The sequence below is a fragment of the Polyergus mexicanus genome, unplaced genomic scaffold (genome assembly GCF_030449975.1).
Source record: "Polyergus mexicanus isolate NDT 795.1 unplaced genomic scaffold, iyPolMexi1.0 SCAF_23, whole genome shotgun sequence".
Lineage (NCBI taxonomy): Eukaryota > Metazoa > Arthropoda > Insecta > Hymenoptera > Formicidae > Polyergus > Polyergus mexicanus.
This window is the reverse complement of record NW_027223343.1, coordinates 2,352,898-2,374,883: the sequence shown is the minus strand read 5'-3', so window position 1 is coordinate 2,374,883 and position 21,986 is coordinate 2,352,898. Positions and strand designations below refer to the sequence as shown.

Genomic DNA, 21,986 nt, shown 5'->3' with positions numbered 1-21,986 from the left:
CAGTAAGATAGATAGGCCGGTTTTGGATCAGTTTTGTGTGAGTGTGAGAGAGAGGGTATCGTTGGGGAGTAAGAGAGAGAGATAGTTTCGGAGCAGTTTGTGGGCGCCCGAGGGATGGAGAGCGGGCTGGGCGGGTGCATGGGGGGGTAAGAAGGATGAGAGGGGAAGCGCGGCCGGGGGGAAGCGGTGGGTACGAGTCGCCGAGAGCGCTCGAGAGATGGCGCTCGGGGGGTGGCGCGCCCGACTCGCGACCTCGACGCGACTCGCGCCCCTAGCGCGCGATCCGCCGTCGCGATTCTTTAGGGGGGCGCTTCTAGCGCGCGATCCGCCGCTTCTAGCGCGCGATCCGCCGTCGCGATTCTTTAGGGGGGCGCTTCTAGCGCGCGATCCGCCGCTTGTAGCGCGCGATCCGCCGTCGCGATTCTTTAGGGGGCGCGCCGCTTCTAGCGCGCGATCCGCCGTCGCGATTCTTTAGGGGGCGCGCCGTTTCTAGCGCGCGATCCGCCGTCGCGATTCTTTAGGAGGGCGCGCCGCTTCTAGCGCGCGATCCGCCGTCGCGATTCTTTAGGGGGGCGCTTCTAGCGCGCGATCCGCGAGCGGGCGGCGGGCGCCCGGCGTCGAGGGGGCGGGGGATCGTCGGTGGGCGGTCGAGCGGACGGAGGGGCGTCCCTCGTCGCTCTCCTCCTCTCGAGGCGCGCGTTAGCGCGAGCGCGCTCGTCGCGTTTCGGGGCGAGTTTTTTTCATTTTCCGGCGACGTCGCGCGTCCGAGAGCGAGTATCCGGTTCGGTTAATCGGGGGCGCGTCCTCGCTATTTTCCTCGTTATAAAAGGACGCCGCGATGATCTCGAGGTGTTAGTACGTTCGAGGATATTTCGCGGCGCGATGAAGCGCGCGCCGAGCGCTTTAACGAGATTAGCCGGAAGAGCGGTGAACGTTCGAATCGGAAATGTCGAGGATATATGGAATTTGGAGATACCGAATTGTTTGAAGAAAGAACTACGCGAACGTTATATAGAGGATCGTTTGTACTGTATAGAAGAGATCGATTTCGCGGAAGAGTTCGTGCGAGAGGCGAGCGAGACGCGATTCGACGAACGTTTCGCGAATGTCGGAGCCGATGGCTATTTGCTCTATCGCAATTGGAAACAGCGATACGGAATTCCGAAATTTTCGTGGGAGGTGAATCACGTCGTGCATTGTTTCTTTAAGTTCGGTTGCCGATTCGAGAACGGAGAGTATTTCGAGGAGAACGAGAGATATTGCGCGTATTGCGCGCGTAGCTCGAGTTTCGCGAAGAGCGTATCGACGCACGTGACGAAAACGGTGTATAGCGAGATGGTGCCCGCTTGCGATCTCGTCGACGAGGTTTTCGACGTGTCGAATAATTGGTGCGCCGGCTGCGAGACGAGAGCTTTGTTCTACATCGAGAATTACGACGAGGAGGAGACGTGGTTTATTTGTAAAAAATCTTGGCGTTCGTTAGACGACGAGTGACGAGATGGAGGCGCGCGATCTTCTCGATAGCGCGCGGGACGTCGCGACGGGGAACGCGTATCGCGCGTGGGCGCGACGGTGCGACGAGTGTCTCGAGTCTCTGCGGGAGAGATGTCGAGGAGAGCGCCGAGGGAGATCGACCGGAGCGATCAATTCTCTTATCGCTCGAATCGTTCGATTAACGGGCGCGAGAGACGATCTGCGTCGACGTTTCGAACGCGTGGGAGGCGGCGTAGAGGAACGCGAGGGATTCTCGTGGTCCGAGATCGAGACGGCTTTCTCTAGACGCGTTTTAACCGGCGCGGTTATTAATTTCGATTATATCGAACCTCGACGATTTCTCGAGGACGCTAGAGATACCGTGCTCGATCGAATACGCGATGTTATGAATGAATATAACGGTGTTAAGGTCAATACCGTATTTGTTGGCGAGTTCGTTTCGGGCGACAAGATCGATGTTAAGACTATTGTCACGAAGAATTATCCGCTTCTACCTCTTTCCGACTCGCGAGAGTGGTACGAGAAGCGAGTGGTCGACGCTACTCTAACCTCGTTGGAAGAATTTCAGGAGCGCGATAGCGGATGGGCGTTATCGCGAATATTCAATTTAACCGTGAACGTGAACAGATACAATCCTATGCACGCGGGATGTCGCGTCAAATTACCGCGAGAGATCGCGTTGAAGAAAGCGGTGATAAACGTGCAATCTAATGACAATGCGTGTTTCGCATGGGCGGTGGTCGCCGCTCTGTATCCAGCTGAAAAAAACGTGGGTCGGGAATCTTCGTACCCGCATTACACGACGGTGCTGAATCTGAAGGGCGTTAAATTTCCTATGAGTTTGAACAAAATTACTAGATTCGAGCGTATTAACGATATATCTATTAATGTGTATACCGTTCGAGATAAAAAGGAGGGAAAAGACGGTTGTCGCGTTGTTCCTTTGCGTCTCACTGATGATAAAAAGAACAGACACGTTAATCTGTTGTATTTTGACGATATGACGCGACGAGATGACGCGACGCATTTCGCGTGGATTAAGAATTTGTCGCGACTCGTCGGCTCGCAACTCAGCGGTAGACGACATAAATCGCATATATGCGATCGGTGAGTACTAATTAAAAAAATCGAAAATCGAAAAATCGTCGCGCGATGTTGATAATGCGCGAGATTTAAAATGTGCGTTATGTCGCAGATGCATGCACTATTTTCGAACGAGCGATAAGTTATCGGCTCACAGCGTGGACTGCGGAAGGATGAACGAGTGCGCTATAGTCCTTCCTACCAAAGACGACAAATGGTTAGAGTTTCGTAACTATAGTAGAAAGGAGCGACTTCCATTCGTGGTGTACGCTGATCTCGAATGCGTACTGAAGAAGAAAGAGGAGAGGAGAACGTCGAATACATCTATCGTTCAGCATCACGAAGTTTATAGCGCTGGATATTACGCGCGATGCGCGCTCGATGGCGTTAGCTCTACTTACAGAACTTATCGCGGTGAAAATTGCGTATTGTGGTTCGTTAGAGAACTGCACGATCTAGCGCTTCGCGCGAAAACTGTTCTCGATATCGATGCTCCTATGACGAATCTTACATCGGATGAATGGGAGAGATTCGTAAACGCGACGTACTGCAGCATATGCGAGAAACCGTTCGAATTGGGAGACGCTCGCGTGCGCGATCACTGTCATCTGACTGGACGGTACAGAGGTCCGGCGCATTCGAATTGTAATTTAAATTATAAGGATACTTACGTAATTCCCGTATTCTTTCACAATTTATCGGGTTACGACGCGCATTTTATCATTAAAGATGTAGCTAACGCTTTTCCCGGTAGCGTGGAAATATTGCCGATAACGAAAGAAACGTATATCTCTTTCACAAAGAACGTCGAAGATGCGTGGGACGAGGGATGGTTCGGAAAACGCTTGAAGTTGCGTTTCGTGGATTCTTTCAAATTTTTAAGCGCGAGTCTCGAGAAATTGGCGTCGTATCTAGACAAAAGCGAATTGAGGATCGCGCGTTCGGAATTTTCCGATCTTAGCGACGCCGATTTCGAGCTTCTCGCGCGAAAGGGTGTATTTCCGTACGAGTATGTCGACGACGTAGATAAATTGTTAGAGACTCGTTTACCGCCGCGCGAGGCTTTTCACAGTTCGCTAACCGGTGATGCGATATCTGAGAACGATTACGCGCGCGCGATAAGAGTCTGGGAGCGATTTCGCGTCGAAACGTTAAGCGATTATAGTGATTTGTATTAAAAGACTGACGTTCTTCTATTGGCCGATGTTTTCGAAAATTTTCGTGACGCGTGTATGAGAAGTTATAATTTAGATCCCGCGTATTATTACACGTTACCGGGATACACATGGGACGCTATGTTGAAGTATACGAGTGTGCGATTCGTATTATTAACCGACATTGATATGGTAATGTTCGTGGAGCGTGGAATACGCGGCGGGCTAAGTCAATGTTCCAACAGATACGCGCGCGCTAATAACAAATATTTACAGTCATACGATTCTTCGGAACCATCGTCGTATCTCATGTACTTCGATATAAATAATTTGTACGGATGGGCGATGTGTCAATCGTTGCCTTACGAAAATTTTCGATGGGTCGATAACGTTACGAGCGTTGACTTAATGTCCGTGACATCGGACTCGCCTATCGGTTATATTCTAGAGGTCGACCTTGCATATCCGTCCGACCTTCACGATTCTCACGCTGACTTGCCATTCTGCCCGACGCGCGATAAGCCGCCCGGAAAACGAGACGAGAAGCTTCTCGCCACACTGTACGATAAGAACCGTTACGTGATATATTATCGCAATTTGCAGCAATGCGTTCGACACGGATTACGCATTACGAAAATACACAGAATATTGCGATTCGCGCAATCTTCATGGTTGCGCGAATATATCGAACTGAATACACGATTACGAATTAACGCGAAAAACGAGTTTGAGAAAAATCTATACAAATTAATGAATAATGCCGTGTTTGGCAAAACTATGGAAAACGTGCGCAATCATTCGAATGTTCGACTCGTGACTCGATGGGACGGGCGATACGGCGCGGAGGCGATGATCGCGAAACCGAATTTTCACAGTAGAAGCGTTTTCGCGGAGGATCTCGTAGCTGTAGAATTGCGTAAACTCGAGATTAAGTTCAATAAACCAATTTATGTAGGTATGTGTATTCTCGATATATCTAAAATTCGTTTATACGAATTTCACTACGAGTATATGCTACCATTGTATCGAGATAAGTGTAAAATAATGTACACCGATACGGATAGTCTCATTTATCGCGTCGAATGCGAGGACATGAAGCGCGATATCGACAAGTTCGATACGAGCGATTACGCAATGAACAATGCGTATGGAATGCCTCTCGTTAATAAAAAAATACCCGGTGCGATGAAGGATGAGAACGCTGGCGCGATTATGACCGAATTTATTGGACTTAGGGCGAAAATGTACGCGCTGCGAGTCGCCGGTAAAAGCGATACAAAAAGAATCAAGGGTGTTAAGAGCGGCGTTGTCGCGAGAACGATAACGTTTGACGATTACGCGCGCTGTCTTCGACAGGGGATCGAGATGAAGCGCGAGCAGTTTTGTATAAGATCCGAGTTACACGAGATGTATACAGTATCGGAATTAAAAATCGCGCTCAGTCCGCACGATGACAAACGATACACGATATCGGGAACTACGGATACGTTACCGTGGGGACATTATAAAATACCGTTGTAGGGAGCGAAAAAATACTATACGTTTCTTAAAACATTTAAACTTTAGTTAGTAGTTTATTTAGTATAAACATATTTTATAAATAATATATTATCATTGTATTTTCGATATAATTCACGATTGCGTCGAAAAAACATCGATGGACGTTCTACGAATCGTTTCGAAGAACAAATTTGCGCGAATAATATAATTTGAATATAATTTGAATATAATTTATTATAATAGATTTTAATAAAATAATAAAAATTAATCGGTTTTATTTATTAGATTTTAATAAAAAATCGTGAAAATGTTCGATCGGTCTTATATATAATAGGTATTAGATATAAAATCTATTATAAATAAGACTGATCGTACATTTTCACGATCTTTCTATTATGCTCTCGGAAGTGTTTTATATAGAATAATGTGAAAAAGATGTTAATGCGAGTTTTAGCGTTATCATAGTGACGTAATAAAGAATGTATACAAAGCGCGAGAAAGAGTACGTATAAAGTTTGAAAGAGAGAACGCAGGATACGGTGGCCGCGTAGCGGTGCGAGAGAGAACTCGTATAGAACGCGAAAAAATGAACTTTTTGTGTTTTTGCGATATAAAAGTCGTGGAAACCACCATTCTGTCCAAGTCTTGGCAAATCTCGACTCGATTTGACAAATTCGCATTCTACTTCATTAGCATCGAACATATATTATGCTACATGCTACATGCAAACGAGATAGAATGCGAGAATTTGCCATAAATCGAGTCGAGATTAGCCGCGAATTGGACAGATCGATGATTTCCATGACTCTTTATTATATTCTTGAAAGTGTTATATATAGAGTAACGCGTGAATAAAGCTACCGCGAGAATAAAGTTACCGCGAGATACGATGTTCGCTTAACAATGCGATGAAGAATATATATAAAATATAAAAAAGAGTCCGCATAAAGCGCAAAAGAGAGAACGCAGGATATGGCGGCCGCGTAGCGGCGCGAGAAAGAGTTTATATGGAGCGCAAGAGAGAACTCGTACAAAATTACGATTGTTTTATAATCATACGATTTAAAGATTAATAATGATAATTACTCTATAATCGATTATTTAAACGGTTAATCGATTTTCACAAGTTTTAATTTTAATTGTATTGTGTTATTATTTTTTTCTTTGTTTTATAATTACACGATTATTTTAGTTTTAACATGTCTACAACTTTTCTAAGATTTTCCTTGTTTTATAGTTATACGAGTATTTTAGTTTTAACATGTCTACAATTTTGTTATGTATAATATATAATATGTATAATATATAATATGTATAATATGTATAATATGTATAATATATAGTTTTATTTAATAAAAATACATTTTTATCATAATACAGCTGTTTTATTTATCCAAGAATTGTGCGATTCGTCCATTCCTAACCATTTCACGTAAATCTTGTCACCCTTTCGACGCAGCACCTTTTCTACGAGATACACGTCGGGATCGCCAACGCGCAACAATTCGTGCTCGTAGAATCCTCCCGCGATCGGCTCGCCGCGCGAATCCTTTAATAGATACGTTACGGGATTAGTCCGTTGTATCTTAGTTATTCGAAAAATCTCTGTAGTCCAGTTGGGTGTGAAGCCTTTCTCGAAAATCGTTTTAAATTTACTGATGCGTACCGGATCGGCTACTTTAAATTTCGCCGGAGCCGCGATTTTTATATTGCTGTATACAGTATTTAAAAGTTTATCGGCAATTTTTGGAGTTACGTCGACAGGTCTCATATTTATAGTGCGATGTTTTCGCGTGTTATATTCCTCGACGAGTCGTGGTAACTCGTCAATCCACTTGTACGTTCCGTTTAGCGTGAAATACTTCCACATAAAATTTTTGAGCGTACGATTGAATCGTTCGACTATCGACGCTTTCATCACCGAATATGTCGAATAATGATTTACTTCGTGCTTCTTCGTAAAATTTCGCATATCGGCATTGTAAAATTCTTTTCCTTTATCGGTCTGTAGATTTTTCGGACACCTCTTAGAGTCTCGTATTATTTTAGATAACGCTCGAGTAACCTCGTTTGCGCTTTTGCTCTTAAGCGGTACAACCCATGCGTATTTGCTTAATACGTCGATAACGGTGAGTATGTAGTTGTGGCCTTTGTTGAGTCTCGCGTAAGGACGCATCTCGACCACATCCGCTTGCCATAGGTCGTCGTACCCGCGCACCGCAACGCGACGACGCGAGAAGTTTCTTCTCGCGGGCGCGTGCAATTCCTCGACTAATCTTCGTTTTTTAACGCTCATAATTCTTTTTTCTTTCTCTCGAGAATAACGTTGAATTGGATCTCTTTTTCGAGCGGTTCGCCGCTCCCGCTAATCTCTTTTTCGAGCGGTTCGTCGCTCCCGCTAATCTTTCTTTCGAGCGGTTCGCCGCTTCCGCTAATCTTTCTTTCGAGCGGTTCGCCGCTCCCGCTAATCTTTGCCAGTTCTCTCACTCTTCCTGCTAGCTCGTCTGCGTCTCTCTTCAATCGTGACGTTGAATTTTCCAATTCTCGTATCTTCGTCTCGGATTTCACTGCGGAATTCGCCGCGATACGCGATTTTTGATTTAGTTCTCGTATTGTTTTACCTTGATTGAACATTATTTTACGATCGTTCGCGTTTCTCGTCGAGAACTCCGTCGCGTTGAGCGATATAGTTTTTTTCGCGACTTCGATTTGATCGCTTAAACTTTTGATTCGTTTATCTAAAACATCGATTCGTTTATCTAGAGCGTTAGCGCTCGTTTCTATTCTCGAAATGGAATTTTCCACAGCGTCTATTCGTTTACTCAGAACGTCATCGCGTGTTTTTATCTCGGAAACGAAACACTCCGCGACGTCTATTCGTTTACTTAAAGCGCTATCGAGCTGAGCGAGTCTCGTGAATAGTAGAATGACGCCCTGCCCCGCTTCGTTCGCGTCTTTTCTTAATTGCGATGTGATTCCCTCGACGTAGCTTTTGCTTGTCGCATCGGCGTCCTCCTCAAGTTGAGCCAAGCGTTTTATTTTACGTTCTCTCGCGTCGTATTCAATGGAAGAGCTTAGACACAGCGCGTTATCGCGCACGTAACTTCGCAGAGACTCGATAGCCGGACGTAGTCTTCCGGTTCTTGCGTCGTAGCCTCGATTTTTTAAAGGTAAGCCAAATTTGCTCACGGACATCGCGAATTCCGCGTACGACTGCGACAGTCATCCACGTGACAGTTCGATTTATACGATCGCTCCTGTTTCGCGAAGCTCCTCGATTATCGATAGAATCTCGTTTTCGTGAGCGTTGTTGCCAGCTCGACGCGAAGCGTCTAATAATCGCAAACGATCCACTAATTCGTTTGGATCGTCCCAATGGACGTAATCGATTTTATTGTCCGTGACACGCATAGTCGACGATACGCGACCCGCGCCTGTTTTTTTCGCGCCGCTGTTGTGAATAAGCGGAGCGATAATAAATTTGTATTTATATCCTTTATTTCCTAAGACAGATTTTTTAGCGTCATGATCACGTCTATGAGCGTTCGTTGTTAACAATATACTTCTGTATGTTAATTTATCTTTTTCTGTATATATGAGACTATTCGGAATTTTCATAAAAATTAATTCATACAAACCGGGAGTACCGACATATTTAATCTCATCTATAAATATGGAATCATTCGCGTCTACGTCAAATCGCTTATCGCCGAGCATCGCACCTTTCTCGCCGATGTAAACTCCGTAAACGTGATCAATCTCGTTCGGCGTTTCTCCGCCGAGAAGAGTCCCCATATATTTTCGCCCTAACGGTCCTAGTTGACCGTGCGATATTTCGCGATCTTGAGCAATTCGCGAAATTTGTTTAACGGGTATTTCGGATATCGAGGGCGATTCGAGACTCTCGGATTCGAACGTTTCATATTCTTCGGTTTCGTTTCGCGCGAATGGATCTCTTTCGACGAAAGATTCGTTTAATGGAGTAGAAACGGCGTTCAATCGTCGTCGAGCGCGTATTCGTTTCGCTTTAGGTTTTTTCCAAACGGGAGTTAGTGCTTCATCTTTCCATTTTTCCTCGACGCTCGTCGAGGGTGAAATGTCGGTTGCGTCTTGTTTTATCATTTCGCGCTTAATTTCATTTCGCTCTATCTCGTCTCGCTCAGCGCGATCAGCGATGCGTCGCAGCGGTTCGACGATCGGTTTGAAACGACTCTCTATCGCGATCTCGCTTTCCATTTTTCCAGTTTTTAATGCTCTGTGTTTTTTACGAATCGATGCGCGCGTTTTAGCTATCTCTTTTGCTGTTTTTTCGCGTTCGCCGATATCCGTCGAGGCCATTGCAACTTCTTCTAACTCGCGAGAGAGCGATTGACGCGTTCGACGTATTCGCGACAACTGATCGTTCTACGGTACAATGAAATCATTAAATCCTCGTCTGTATCTACCAGCGCGGAGCGCGCTATCTTTGTCGATTACTAAGAAACCATATTTATATCGCCAACACGCGCGACATAACGCGTGAAAATTCTCGTACGACATATCCGTGTTCACGTGATCGTTGTATACGTGACGTAAATTAGTACCATCTTGTTTAAAAAGAATTAACAAATTAGCATTATCTCGAATCAAATGCTTCGGTATTTTAGCATACGTTTGGCACAGATAGAAGCAATCGACGTTCGAGTGTCGACCCATAGCGAAATATTCTCTGATAGTATTTTGTTTGTCGCACGCTACATCGTCGAACACGAATATCGAATTTGGGAGAGCTTCGCTGGGTGAAATAACGTCAAAGTTATTAGAAAATGTGAAATAACCTATATCTTCCATCGGTGTTAATAAATTTTCTAAATATTGATATTTAGGCTGCTGCAATGACTTTGAGTAAACATAAACGTTCTCGAAGCGTACACCATGCGGACTCTCCAACAAACTTATTAATGCGTTTGTTTTGCCGCAACTAGAAGGCCCGCAAATAACGCAACGAATAGCGCTCGGTAATAGACGACCGTGTCTACGCGTTTCTTTCGACGGTCGCGTTTTATTATCGAGGTTCGTCACCTTTATCGCGATCGGTTGCCGCACGAAACGCATTCTTCTTGCTGCGCGCATGCGCGGTACACTCGCGTAAGGCAGGGCGAGACTTTTTAATTTATATACGAATAGATTGCCATCAATCGCGCAGTAGTGAATTGCGCGCGGTGAATCGAAATGTTTATCTTACTAATAGATGGCGACGATATTCTCGATTTCACCACCGATCAATTGCGGTATATTCCGAAAATAATTTTACTAAAGCATTTCGGTCGCTACGTAGAACGATTGTGGGAGAAACTGCCTGAATATATAAAAGTGGATCCGGAGGTGCGGCGCTACCGTCGATGTCTAGAGCATTATAATCGCCCTTGGCAACGAACACACATCGACGGTCCGGCGCCGCTTGTTAAAGATTGCGGCGAATGCAATTCGCGAAACAGCAGTACGGTGTGAGTCATGGCGCTGGCTTATTAAATAGAGCGATAAACGCACTCCCTTTCGAACTACATATACCTGGATATCAATTTTGCGGGCCGGGTACTCGTCTTGCGAAACGACTCGCGCGAGGCGATCGAGGTGTCAATCCTCTGGACGCGGCCTGCCGCGAACACGATATCGCGTACTCGCGGAGCGGCGAGCTCGCTGATCGACACGTCGCTGACCACGCGCTTGCCAAAAAAGCGCGCGAACGTGTCGCGGCTAAAGACTCGACTCTCGGCGAGAGAGCCGCCGCGGCGGCTGTATGGATGGCTATGAAATCGAAGACAAAACTTGGAATGGGTACAACGAAAATCAAGAGAAAAAAGAACAAAAGAAGAATAATCGCTACGAGAAAAAGAACGCTTCCGATAGCGAAACGCGGCGGCTTTTTACCCCTGCTACCGTTATTAGGAGCTCTCGGTTCTTTGGCCGGGGGAGCGGCGGGAATCGCGAAAGCGGTGAACGATCGCAAAGCAGCGCGACGACAACTGGAAGAGTTGCAGCGTCATGATCGCGCGATGGAAGGTCGCGGTTTATATCTCGCGCCGTACAAACGTGGAAGTGGCGTGTCCTCAACGAGAAGAGCTAAAAAAAAACTTCGCGTAAACAGACGCTAAAGATTCTCCCATCCGTCGGAGCAACAACGAACGAACAATTAAATCGCGCGGCGATACTCTCGCGCGTACCTCATTTTAGAGGTGTGTTTATGCGCAACGCGCTTCCGTCGCAAGCGCGCCGCGATGAGAGCGGCATTGTGAATTTAGACGACGCATCCGGACCGGGTACTCATTGGGTAGCGTACGCGAAAAAAGGGGGCGACGCAATTTACTACGACGGTTTCGGCGATCTTCGTCCTCCACGCGAACTCGCGCGTTATCTCGGGCGCGACGCGAACATTCGATACAATCGTCGCTCCGAGCAGACGCGCGATCAGAATATTTGCGGACAATTGAGTCTTCGATTTCTCCGAGAAGTCGATTGGAGGAATCGTCGACTATAATATCAATCGTTATTCGTCAATCGAACGCAGTTCGATCGCTCTCGCCGATCATGTCGCTAACTCTCACTCTTTCCGGACGAAGCAGTATTCTCGCGGCGAGTTATTTTCCGCCTCTCGATTTAAACGACGACGATTACGAATTAGGTTTAACCAATTTTGAAACTTATAATACGATACCGAATATAAATTCTACGAATAATAAATTTTACTTCGATAATAATGACGAGATTATCGCAATTCCAATAGGATCTTACGAATTAAGCGCTATAAACGCGTATCTAAGAGCGGCGATTCGTCATAAACGACGAGCGAGAGAGGAGGAACGAGAACGCGAAAATGAAAAACCGGAAACGAACGATGATGATTACATATATGATGTTGATGACGATTATTTCGAAGACGATGAGAATGGCGATAAAAGTGAAAATTCTATAACGCTTCGCGGTAACGATAACACTATGAGAAGCGAAATTAAATGCGCATATCGAGTAAATTTTACAAAACCCGATAATATCGGTTCGCTCCTGGGTTTCTCGTCTCGTGTATTACAACCGAATAAATGGTACGCATCCGATAAGCCAATAAATATTATGGCCATTAACCTTATTCGAATAGAGTGCAACGTTACAACAGGAGCGTATCATAACGACAAATCCGCGCATACTATACACGAATTCGCGCCTAACGTTCCACCCGGATATAAAGTGTCGGAAATTCCAACGCAGATCATTTACCTTCCGATCATCGCACGGACCATTACCGATATAAACGTGCGTGTTGTGGACCAAAACGGAAAATTGATCGATTTTCGCGGCGAAGAAATTACGATTCGTCTACACGTGCGACGAAAACGGTAGAGAAGCGCGCGATGCTCGTAGTGAATGGATCGAATGCGAGAAACGCACCTATTATCGCTGTCGCGTCACCTCTAAACACAGAAAAGAGAAGAAAAAAGGGAGGAAGACTAACCGCTGCCAACGAGACTTTTCTGCGCTCTTTGGGTTTCGTCGTGCCGAAAACCGCTTCTTCGTAAAAAGCGGAATGTGCGACATTCTAAGTATCAGTGGGGAGCCAATCTTCGACGATCGCATCGTCAAGATCGAAACTCACACGTACAACCCTTACGCCAATACTACGTTCGGAAATAGCGATGAGATACGAATTCCTATACAACAGCAAGATTTGTATACGTTACCTTGCGACAGTTTTATCTACATTGAGGGCAGACTCGAGTCGAAGGAAACATCGAGCGCGCAAGAGGAAATCGCATCGATAACGAGATTAGTAAACAATTGCGCGGCGTTTATGTTCGAGGAAATTCGCTACGAGCTCGATGGCGTAGAGATCGATCGAAACAGAAACGTTGGAATAACGAGTACGATTAAAAATTACGCGTCGCTGACAGTCGAAAGAAGTAAAATATTAAAAAACGCTGGATGGGACTTATTAGCAACAACTCATTCGTCAATCGGTGATTTTAATTTTTGCGTACCTCTTAACGTACTATTAGGTTTTTGCGAAGATTACAAGCGCGTTGTGATCAACGCGCGACACGAGCTTATTTTAATACGAGCGCGCAACGATAACAATTGCGTTATATCGCGCGAAACGCAAGAACCTAAAATCGTTTTGTTAAAAATACAATGGCGAATGCCTCATATAGTATTGAATGATGTTAATAAATTAAGATTATTGCGCACGTTAGATAGTGGACGATATTTGAGCGTCGCTTTTCGCTCATGGGATCTTTACGAGTTTCCGCTTCTACAGAACACGACCAAACACTCGTGGGCCGTCAAAGCGGCAACACAACTCGAGAAACCGCGATACGTTATCTTCGCGCTACAATCTGGAAAGAAGAACGTTCTGTCCGAGGAGCCTTCTTTATTCGATAATTGTAAACTAACTAATGTCAAACTGTATCTTAATTCCGATTTTTATCCTTACGATGACATGAATTTAGATTTCGATAAACATAAAATCGCCGTATTATACGATATGTATTCGAAATTTCGAAAAACGTACTACGGATGCGAAAACGACGAAACGCTCTTAAATTTAGATAAATTTTTAATTCACGGCCCACTCGTAGTCATCGACTGTTCTCGACAGAATGAGTCAATTAAAAGCGCCACTGTGGACGTTCGCATAGAGTTCGACTGCAAGGAAAACATCCCCTCTAATACCACAGCTTACTGTCTTATTATTCACGATCGAGTGGTAGAATACAATCCGCTCACTAATGTCGTGCGCAGAATCGTGTAAGCGCAACAATACTCGAAAAAATATGGAGACAGAATAAAACGCTTAGAAAAATCTAGAAAGAAACACTTCGAGTATCGCTAACAACGACGATGGACACACCGATTTTTGTCGATCTTCAAGGTTTCGTAGTTAACGAAAAATTCGTCGTGAAAGAAGTAGCCGTATTAAGAAATGGTGTAGAATTGACGCATCACATCTTTCGCTCGCCGATGTCGTGGGATTTACTCACGAGAGCGGAAAAATCGCGAGCGTGTTGGTTGATATCGAATCATCATCAGCTAAAGTGGAATGATGGACACACAAATTACGGGTCGATGAAAAAACTCGTTCGAGATGCCATATGTCGAGGATCTAACCTGATTCGACGGTGCAGATCTATGTCAAAGGTCACGAGAAGAAGAAGTGGTTAATCGAGATCTTAGGAAACGTCGCCGACGATCGCGATATAGCCGTTTCTGTCGAGACTATCGACGCCGATTACGAAGACATCGAACGTCTGGAGACTCTGAACGCTTCGCGGGCCTTTCATTGCGGATACCACGCGAAAAATTGCGCGTTAGAAAACGCGTGTAAATTGCACGATTGGTGGTTTGAGCGACGCGACCGTTTGCGCAATATGAGCGATTGATTTTATATTATATTATATTATATAAATTTAAGTTATATAAATTTAAGTTATATAAATTTAAGTTATATAAATTTAAGTTATAATGTATCAAATTAATTATATATTTTAAATTATAATCTATAAATTTAATCACGAATATGTTATATATTGTTGCAAAATATACGTTATACGAACGAACCGCGTTTTTTCTTTATCGCGGTCGCGTTATCGCGGTCGCGTAACAAATTTAATTATAATAACTGTCCATAGATATTATTTTATCGCGATCGCATAATAAACTTAATTATAGAATATTTTAAATTTTATATATAATTATAATGTATTGAATTAATTATTAAGTATTTCATTCTATATTTAAACTACATTTTTATATATCAAATCTCAAAAATTAAATCTAATAAAACCTTAATTTATAATTATCCATAGATTATCGCGGTTGCATAATAAACTTAAAGTAAAGAGATTTTAAATCTATTTAAATATACTTAATGCGGACACAGATGATTACGAGAGGATACGGAAAAAGAAAAGAAAAGCGTAAAAAATCAACGTTTCGCTTAATATATAACATTTATTCATAAAAATTATATCTTACAAATGCGCTTTATTAACGCGTAAAATTATTCCGCGTCGAACGGTTGCGATTCGGGCTCATAGTTCGCCCATCGTACATTTGTCTGCGATTTACTCTCGTTAACCGTCGCTGGTTCGGCCTCGTTCTCCATTGATCGTAATTCGAGTTCGCCGATCAGTCGCGATTCGGGCTCCTCATCGATCTGTGATGCGACGACTCGCCTAATTTCGGGAACGGCGAAATCGCTCTCGCCGCGTCGACGAGCGTCGCGCAATGCGCTGTGAACGCTTTGCGCTTGTGCGAGCATAGTTCTCGTTTTATTTATTAAATCATAAAGCGATTCTCGCGCTGTTTTTACACAGCTCTCTATTTCTTGTCTAAAATACAAAAGTAAAAATTAATAAAAGTAAAAATTAATAAAAGTAAAAATTAATAAAAGTAAAAATTAATAAAATTTATTATAATTTTTATAACTTATTATAATTTATTATAATTTATTATAATTTCAATTAGATACTTACATTAAACGTGCGATATCTACGTCTTCGTTTAACTGGAAAGCGAGTCTAAACGAATCCGGACTATTATCGATAACACCTTGCGCTTCCACACGCAAATCCGTAGCGAGATCTCCCAAAACATAGGATTTTATCGCGATTAAGTCCCCGTTTACGTTAATATAATCAGTCGCGTTAATGATCTGTTCGATTCGTTCCATATCGAACAGATCACGACCGATTTTAATTGTCGTCACTTCACGTTCCGTCGTTTCGAACTTCGTTATCTCGCGAACGAGAATACTTTAACGCTTCTCGAAACGATCTCGCGTTTTATAAAGATCGACGCGCGGAATGTTGCGGTACAATTTATCGATCGCGCCGCGTCTTCCTTCCGCGACCGTTTCGTCGCCGGAAAGGAGATATCTCTACTCGCTCATCGAGTGTCCTTTTTAGAGGACAAATGAACAATAAAAATAGAAATAACAAAAAACATCCGTTAGATAATGCGCATTCCGAATACTCTGCGAACAATAAGATCATCATCGCTGGAAAAAAGTATCTAGGGATATCTAAAAAGGTATCTCTAATTTATCGTTACCGGAAAGAGATATCTCTAATTACCGGAAAGAGATATCTCTAATCGCTCATCGAGTGTCCTTTTTAGGAGACAAACGTAAAAAACATCCGTTAGATAACGCGCATCGTTGAAAGAGATATTTTTAATCGCTCATCGAATGTCCTTCTTAGAGGACAAACGAATAATAAAATGGAAATAACAGAAAACATCCGTTAGATAACGCGTATCGTTGGAAGGGATATCTTTAATCACTCATCGAATGTCCTTCTTAGAGGACAAATGAACAATAAAATAGAAAAAACAAAAGAGGAACTCGAGCGCGTCCGCTAGATAACGCGTATTCCAAACGCTCGACGTCGAAAGAAACGCATTTCCCTCTCCCTCTCCCCACCCACCCGCATTATTCGTCGCCGATAAAAATAGGCGTCTCTCGGAACGCGCGAATCAATCGCGCTCGGTGTCTCTCAACAGTTTATCGCGTCTTCCCCGCTTCGCGCGATGACTAATACGAGGACGGTTCTCATTCTAGCGACAATACTCGTCGCTACGACGGTCGCCGCGCCCTTCGACTCGGAAAAAATCGAGGCGCTTCGTTTTCTGCGCGTATACGGTTTTCTAAAAGACGATGGAGAATCGCTGTCGTCCGATAACGCGACGTCTCTGCGTCGCGCGCTATCGCTGTTTCAAGAATATTATCAATTATCGGGAAACGGCGCGTTAAACGCCGTTACGCTTCACCTTATGCGTAAACCGCGATGCGGTCTCGCAGATATTCCCGATCGCGCGTATAGCCCGATCGCGCGAAAATGGCCGAAGACGCGTCTCGCGTGGAATTTTCAGATGGCTAGCGAGGAAATCTCGCGAACGGCCGAAACGGCGTTCGCGTTATGGGCGGCGAACTCATCGCTAACTTTCGCACGCGACCCGTTACACCCCGATATATTAATATCGTATCGAACGGGCGCGCACACTTACGCGAATCGTCGAAACGTCGGTATTTGCCCGGCAGCTTTCGACGGTCCGGGAGGAGCCCTAGCTCACGCGTTTTTTCCCTCTGGAACAACCGATTTCACATCGGAGATACACATCGACGATTCCGAACCGTGGCACGTGTATCTAAACAAAAATCCTCCCGACACGCATCACCTGCTACAAACGCTAACGCACGAGATCGGCCACGCATTGGGTTTACAGCATAGTATGCGCAATGACTCTATAATGTTCCCATATATACCCGACATCGAGAATCAATTTCCAGTTAAGCTGAGCATAGAAGACATTCTCGCTATACAAAATCTGTACGGATCTCACGACGACGGAAATTATCCAACGGCGACTCCCGCGACCACCGCGACGCCCGCGACGACGAGCGTCGCGCCGACCGATCCAGCGCGAGCGGATCTCTGCGCATTGCGACGCGTGGACGCCGCGCTAATAATGAATCATCGATTATATATAGCTAATCGCCGCAACATATGGTCGGTCGACATAACCGAGAAACGTTACGGTAGACCCATGACGCTCACGGATTACGCGACGTTTCTACCGGCGAATTTCACGCGTCTATCCGCCGCGTATAGAAGACCCTCGGGCGATCTCGCTCTATTCGCGAACGATTCGATCTACCTCGCGGAATATCCCAGTCTTAAACTAAAATCGGGTTGGCCGATATATCTCCACGATATCGGACTTCCCCGAAACGTTAAAATCAACGCGGCGATAAATACGCACACGGGACGAACCTACGCTGTATACGACGATGATAAAGTCGCGGAAATCGACGAGTGTCGCATGATAGTCATTAGACACGCTCCATTAAAAGATATATTTCCCGGAATTCCGTCCGCGATAACGTCGGCCTTCCGATACATCGATGGCAATCTATATTTCTTCGCCAAACGTCAGTTCTACGCCTTCAACGAATTTACAAATACCGTAACCTCGGCGGGTCCTTTCGATCTACACGCGCTCGGCATCGAGTGTCCTACGGATGGATTGCTAAGGCAATTGCGCGATCTCCTTAGTCGCGTCTATCGTCTCAGCGACACGATCGAGAAAGAGAGAATCGACGACGAGACCGACTAGAGCGACCCTACCGTTATTTTTTAAAAATAGAATATATAAGAGAAAACGCGCGAAAGGGGAAGAAGCGATCTCTACGCGAGTATATAAAGACCACTCATCCATTAAGCGCTTCATTATTAACGAAGAACACCGAAGCTAACGCGCGAAAAAGAACAAACGAGAAAGAACGAGCGACGATGTACGCGACAATGGGAGGACAACCGCAACAGCAACACTCATTCGACGATCGATCGAGACTAACCGAACGAGACCGCGAAGATAGCGCGGAATACGCTAAGAAAGCTAAAATGGACAATGGGTAAGACTATCGAACATTTATTCGAATTAATAATTCGCTAACACCGTTTCTCTCATCGCTCATATCTATTTTTTAGACGAGATCGCGATCGAACGCCAAGACACGACGCGGACGTCTCGATCGCGCGACCGCTCAGAATCTTAGGAAGACGCTATCCATTGACCAAAACCGCATATAAACATCTGGAAATTAGCGTTAACGTCAGCCGACCCTCCTTCGTAGAAATCGTCCTCGGAGATTGCCACGGCAAAGAGATCTCGCTAACGCCGGATACGTGGAAGGAACTGCTCGATCTACGACCCACGCTCCTGTCGCACTTTCGCTCCGACGAGCGCGACGAGGCGCGCCCGACGCCAATACACATCGGACAATTGACGCTACGATTCGGCAAACTCAACAATCTCCGAATACTTCGTCTCGAAACGCCTAAAATTCGCCTAGCCGTATCGAAGAACACCGTCGTAAATATATTAAATCTGGAACTTTGCGTCAACCGCATCGTTGCATCTTTAAGCGGTTTAACCACGCGCGTGGACAACAAGCTAATTCGTTTCCTCGACATCGCGGCGAGCGCTCGCGATAAAGCGCTTATTCCCGCGATGATACGCGAGAGCGATAACTTCGACCGCAACGATATAATCGATTGCGAACTGCAGGCTCTGCTCTTCGGAGAATCGTGATACGCTCGCTCGCGTACTCGTATCATCGTATTATTAATACGTTAAAAAATTTGTAAAAGAAAACAATAAAAACACCTCTCCTCTCTCGCTAGAACGACGACGTCTCTTTATTTCACCACCCTTCGAAGATTCGCCATCGCTAAAGCGACGAGGGACGCCCCTCCGTCCGCTCGACCGCCCACCGACGATCCCCCGCCCCCTCGACGCCGGGCGCCCGCCGCCCGCTCGCGGATCGCGCGCTAGAAGCGCTCCCCTAAAGAATCGCGACGGCGGATCGCGCGCTAGAAGCGGCGCGCCCCCTAAAGAATCGCGACGGCGGATCGCGCGCTACAAGCGGCGGATCGCGCGCTAGAAGCGCCCCCCTAAAGAATCGCGACGGCGGATCGCGCGCTAGAAGCGGCGGATCGCGCGCTAGAAGCGCCCCCCTAAAGAATCGCGACGGCGGATCGCGCGCTAGGGGCGCGAGTCGCGTCGAGGTCGCGAGTCGGGCGCGCCACCCCCCGAGCGCCATCTCTCGAGCGCTCTCGGCGACTCGTACCCACCGCTTCCCCCCGGCCGCGCTTCCCCTCTCATCCTACTTACCCCCCCATGCACCCGCCCAGCCCGCTCTCCATCCCTCGGGCGCCCACAAACTGCTCCGAAACTATCTCTCTCTCTTACTCCCCAACGATACCCTCTCTCTCACACTCACACAAAACTGATCCAAAACCGGCCTATCTATCCTACTTTCGACATATTCAACTTTCGAGCATGAAAACTAAATATTATTTCTAACCGCGCAAAGGAATGCTGTCGCGCAAAAACTCGCACGCACTCGCTATCGCGACCGTTCGTCCCCCTTTTTTTTGCCTAGATCACGATACGCCGAGCCGATCGTACGATATTTTCAAGACCAATCCGATACGCGACAAACAGCGTAGGTTCTCAGCGAAATTCCTCGTCATTAAATTCGATCATCGGCTCGGCAGTCTTGCGCACGTTCTTGCATGCGAAGCACACAAATCTCGCAGTGTCTTGCGCCCGTGTTGAACGGCCTTTGCTCGCTTCAGTTCTCTCAGAACAGTATCTTGTGCGCGCGATCGCTCGTCAAGACATCAATATCGTGCCGATTATTGGTCGCGATTTCTCCTCAACTTTTTATTAGGTTTGCGCTCCGGCAGCCACCGTCGGCCGGCTGGACACCTGGGCATCGTACCGACGCTCGATAGAGCGTGACTGTGACCCTTGGGGTTTTGCGCCGTTTGCCGAAGAGTTCGAGTTGCATCTCGACTTCTCTTCTTCAGTGACAATAGATCTCAGTGTTTGATCAAAGACGAATGGACAATGAATGCGCATCGCGCATCTCAGCATTATCATTTCCTTGTGTATATATTAATTTTGTAGCGTGTTTTTTCGGTTCGCGGTGAGCTTACGAGCCGGAGACGACGGTAAAGTCGCGATCGCGTTTTATACCGCTGCCCCGCGACAAGATCTCCGTTCCGGTCAAAGTGTCCATACGACGTCCAGCTAGATTTCCGTCGGGCAGACTACGTTGGTATTCTTAGGAGATTTCCGACTTCCGTCTTGAAGCCGTCAGTCTCGCGCCCGTCGGACAGTGAGTTCCGCAAACACGGGAGCCACCGCCTGTCGAGAGTTTCCACGTGCTTCATTTATTGTGATTTGTGCAACTATTCCGTAATAAAGATTAACCTTTGTCTGCACTTGACAACCTCTCAGTTAATCTGCATGTGACTCTTGTGTTCGTCTGTCCTCTAGCGATTTTACGAAATCGCGTCACGCGTACTCCGCGCTCATCACTGGGCGATTCCGGTGTTTCTTTCGCGCGTACGGTCAACCCGTGGTTTGAACGCGCACAATATAAATATAATATAAATTCGAGCATTCGGACATCGGCACCCACCTTTGTAATACACACGCGCCGATTATAAACATATCCTAACATGCAACCCTCAATAAACGGCTCTTCTTAGAAAAATGAAAAGGATAATGGTTTTTTTGTTTTCTGTTTGAAAAAACTGTATTACCTTGTCGGCATTCCCCCGCACGGTTTTCCCTCGCCCCGCCTACCCCTCGGAGGACCTGGTTTAGAACTCTCCTGTTAATACTATTCGAACAAATCAGAATCGAACAAATCACGCGTTAGATGAAAAATGCAAAAAATGATGAAATTGTCTGATAGATATTAGTTGCATGAAAGAATTAAATGTTTTTGATTTCACTTTTGGTCATCTTTAGTAATTACATAAATAAAATGAACTACAATAAAAAAATAAATATTTAATTATGATTGTTGTATTACGTCCAGACTCGGGGAAGGATGAGTCAATGGAAGGACACAACAACTATCTTTTATTATCCTGAAGTTAAACGTTTCGTGACATTTGGAATCGGGTTGAACAAACTTGTAGGTCTGAAAAGCAGGTAAACGACTGAATCGCCATTTCGCTGGTTATTCAGACGTTTGTTCGGCTCCGTTTCGGTAAGAGAATTTAATTTCTTTTACATGGGATGGGACCAAGTGCGACCTTTCAATTAGGAATGAATGAGGTTTAATGAATTATTTTGATTTTAAATTAACAAAATATGAATTTATTCATATTTTGAAATAAATGATAGATATACATGATAGTA

The 21,986-nt window shown here is 45.4% G+C and overlaps 2 protein-coding genes across 2 annotated transcripts; one reads left to right on the top strand and one right to left on the bottom strand.

Annotated features, from left to right (window-relative positions):
* Positions 1-1,105: 1,105 nt before the first annotated feature.
* LOC138942772 (uncharacterized) lies at positions 1,106-3,755 on the top strand. The gene is made up of 3 exons (XM_070313242.1): positions 1,106-2,601; positions 2,819-3,222; positions 3,307-3,755. Exons 1-3 carry the CDS (start codon positions 1,499-1,501, stop codon positions 3,753-3,755), a joined length of 1,956 nt encoding a protein of 651 aa, XP_070169343.1. The 5' UTR covers positions 1,106-1,498.
* A 3,768-nt stretch (positions 3,756-7,523) lies between these two features.
* On the bottom strand, positions 7,524-8,426 carry LOC138942771 (tropomyosin-like). The gene has a single exon (XM_070313241.1). It carries the CDS (start codon positions 8,424-8,426, stop codon positions 7,524-7,526), a length of 903 nt encoding a protein of 300 aa, XP_070169342.1.
* Positions 8,427-21,986: the final 13,560 nt, after the last annotated feature.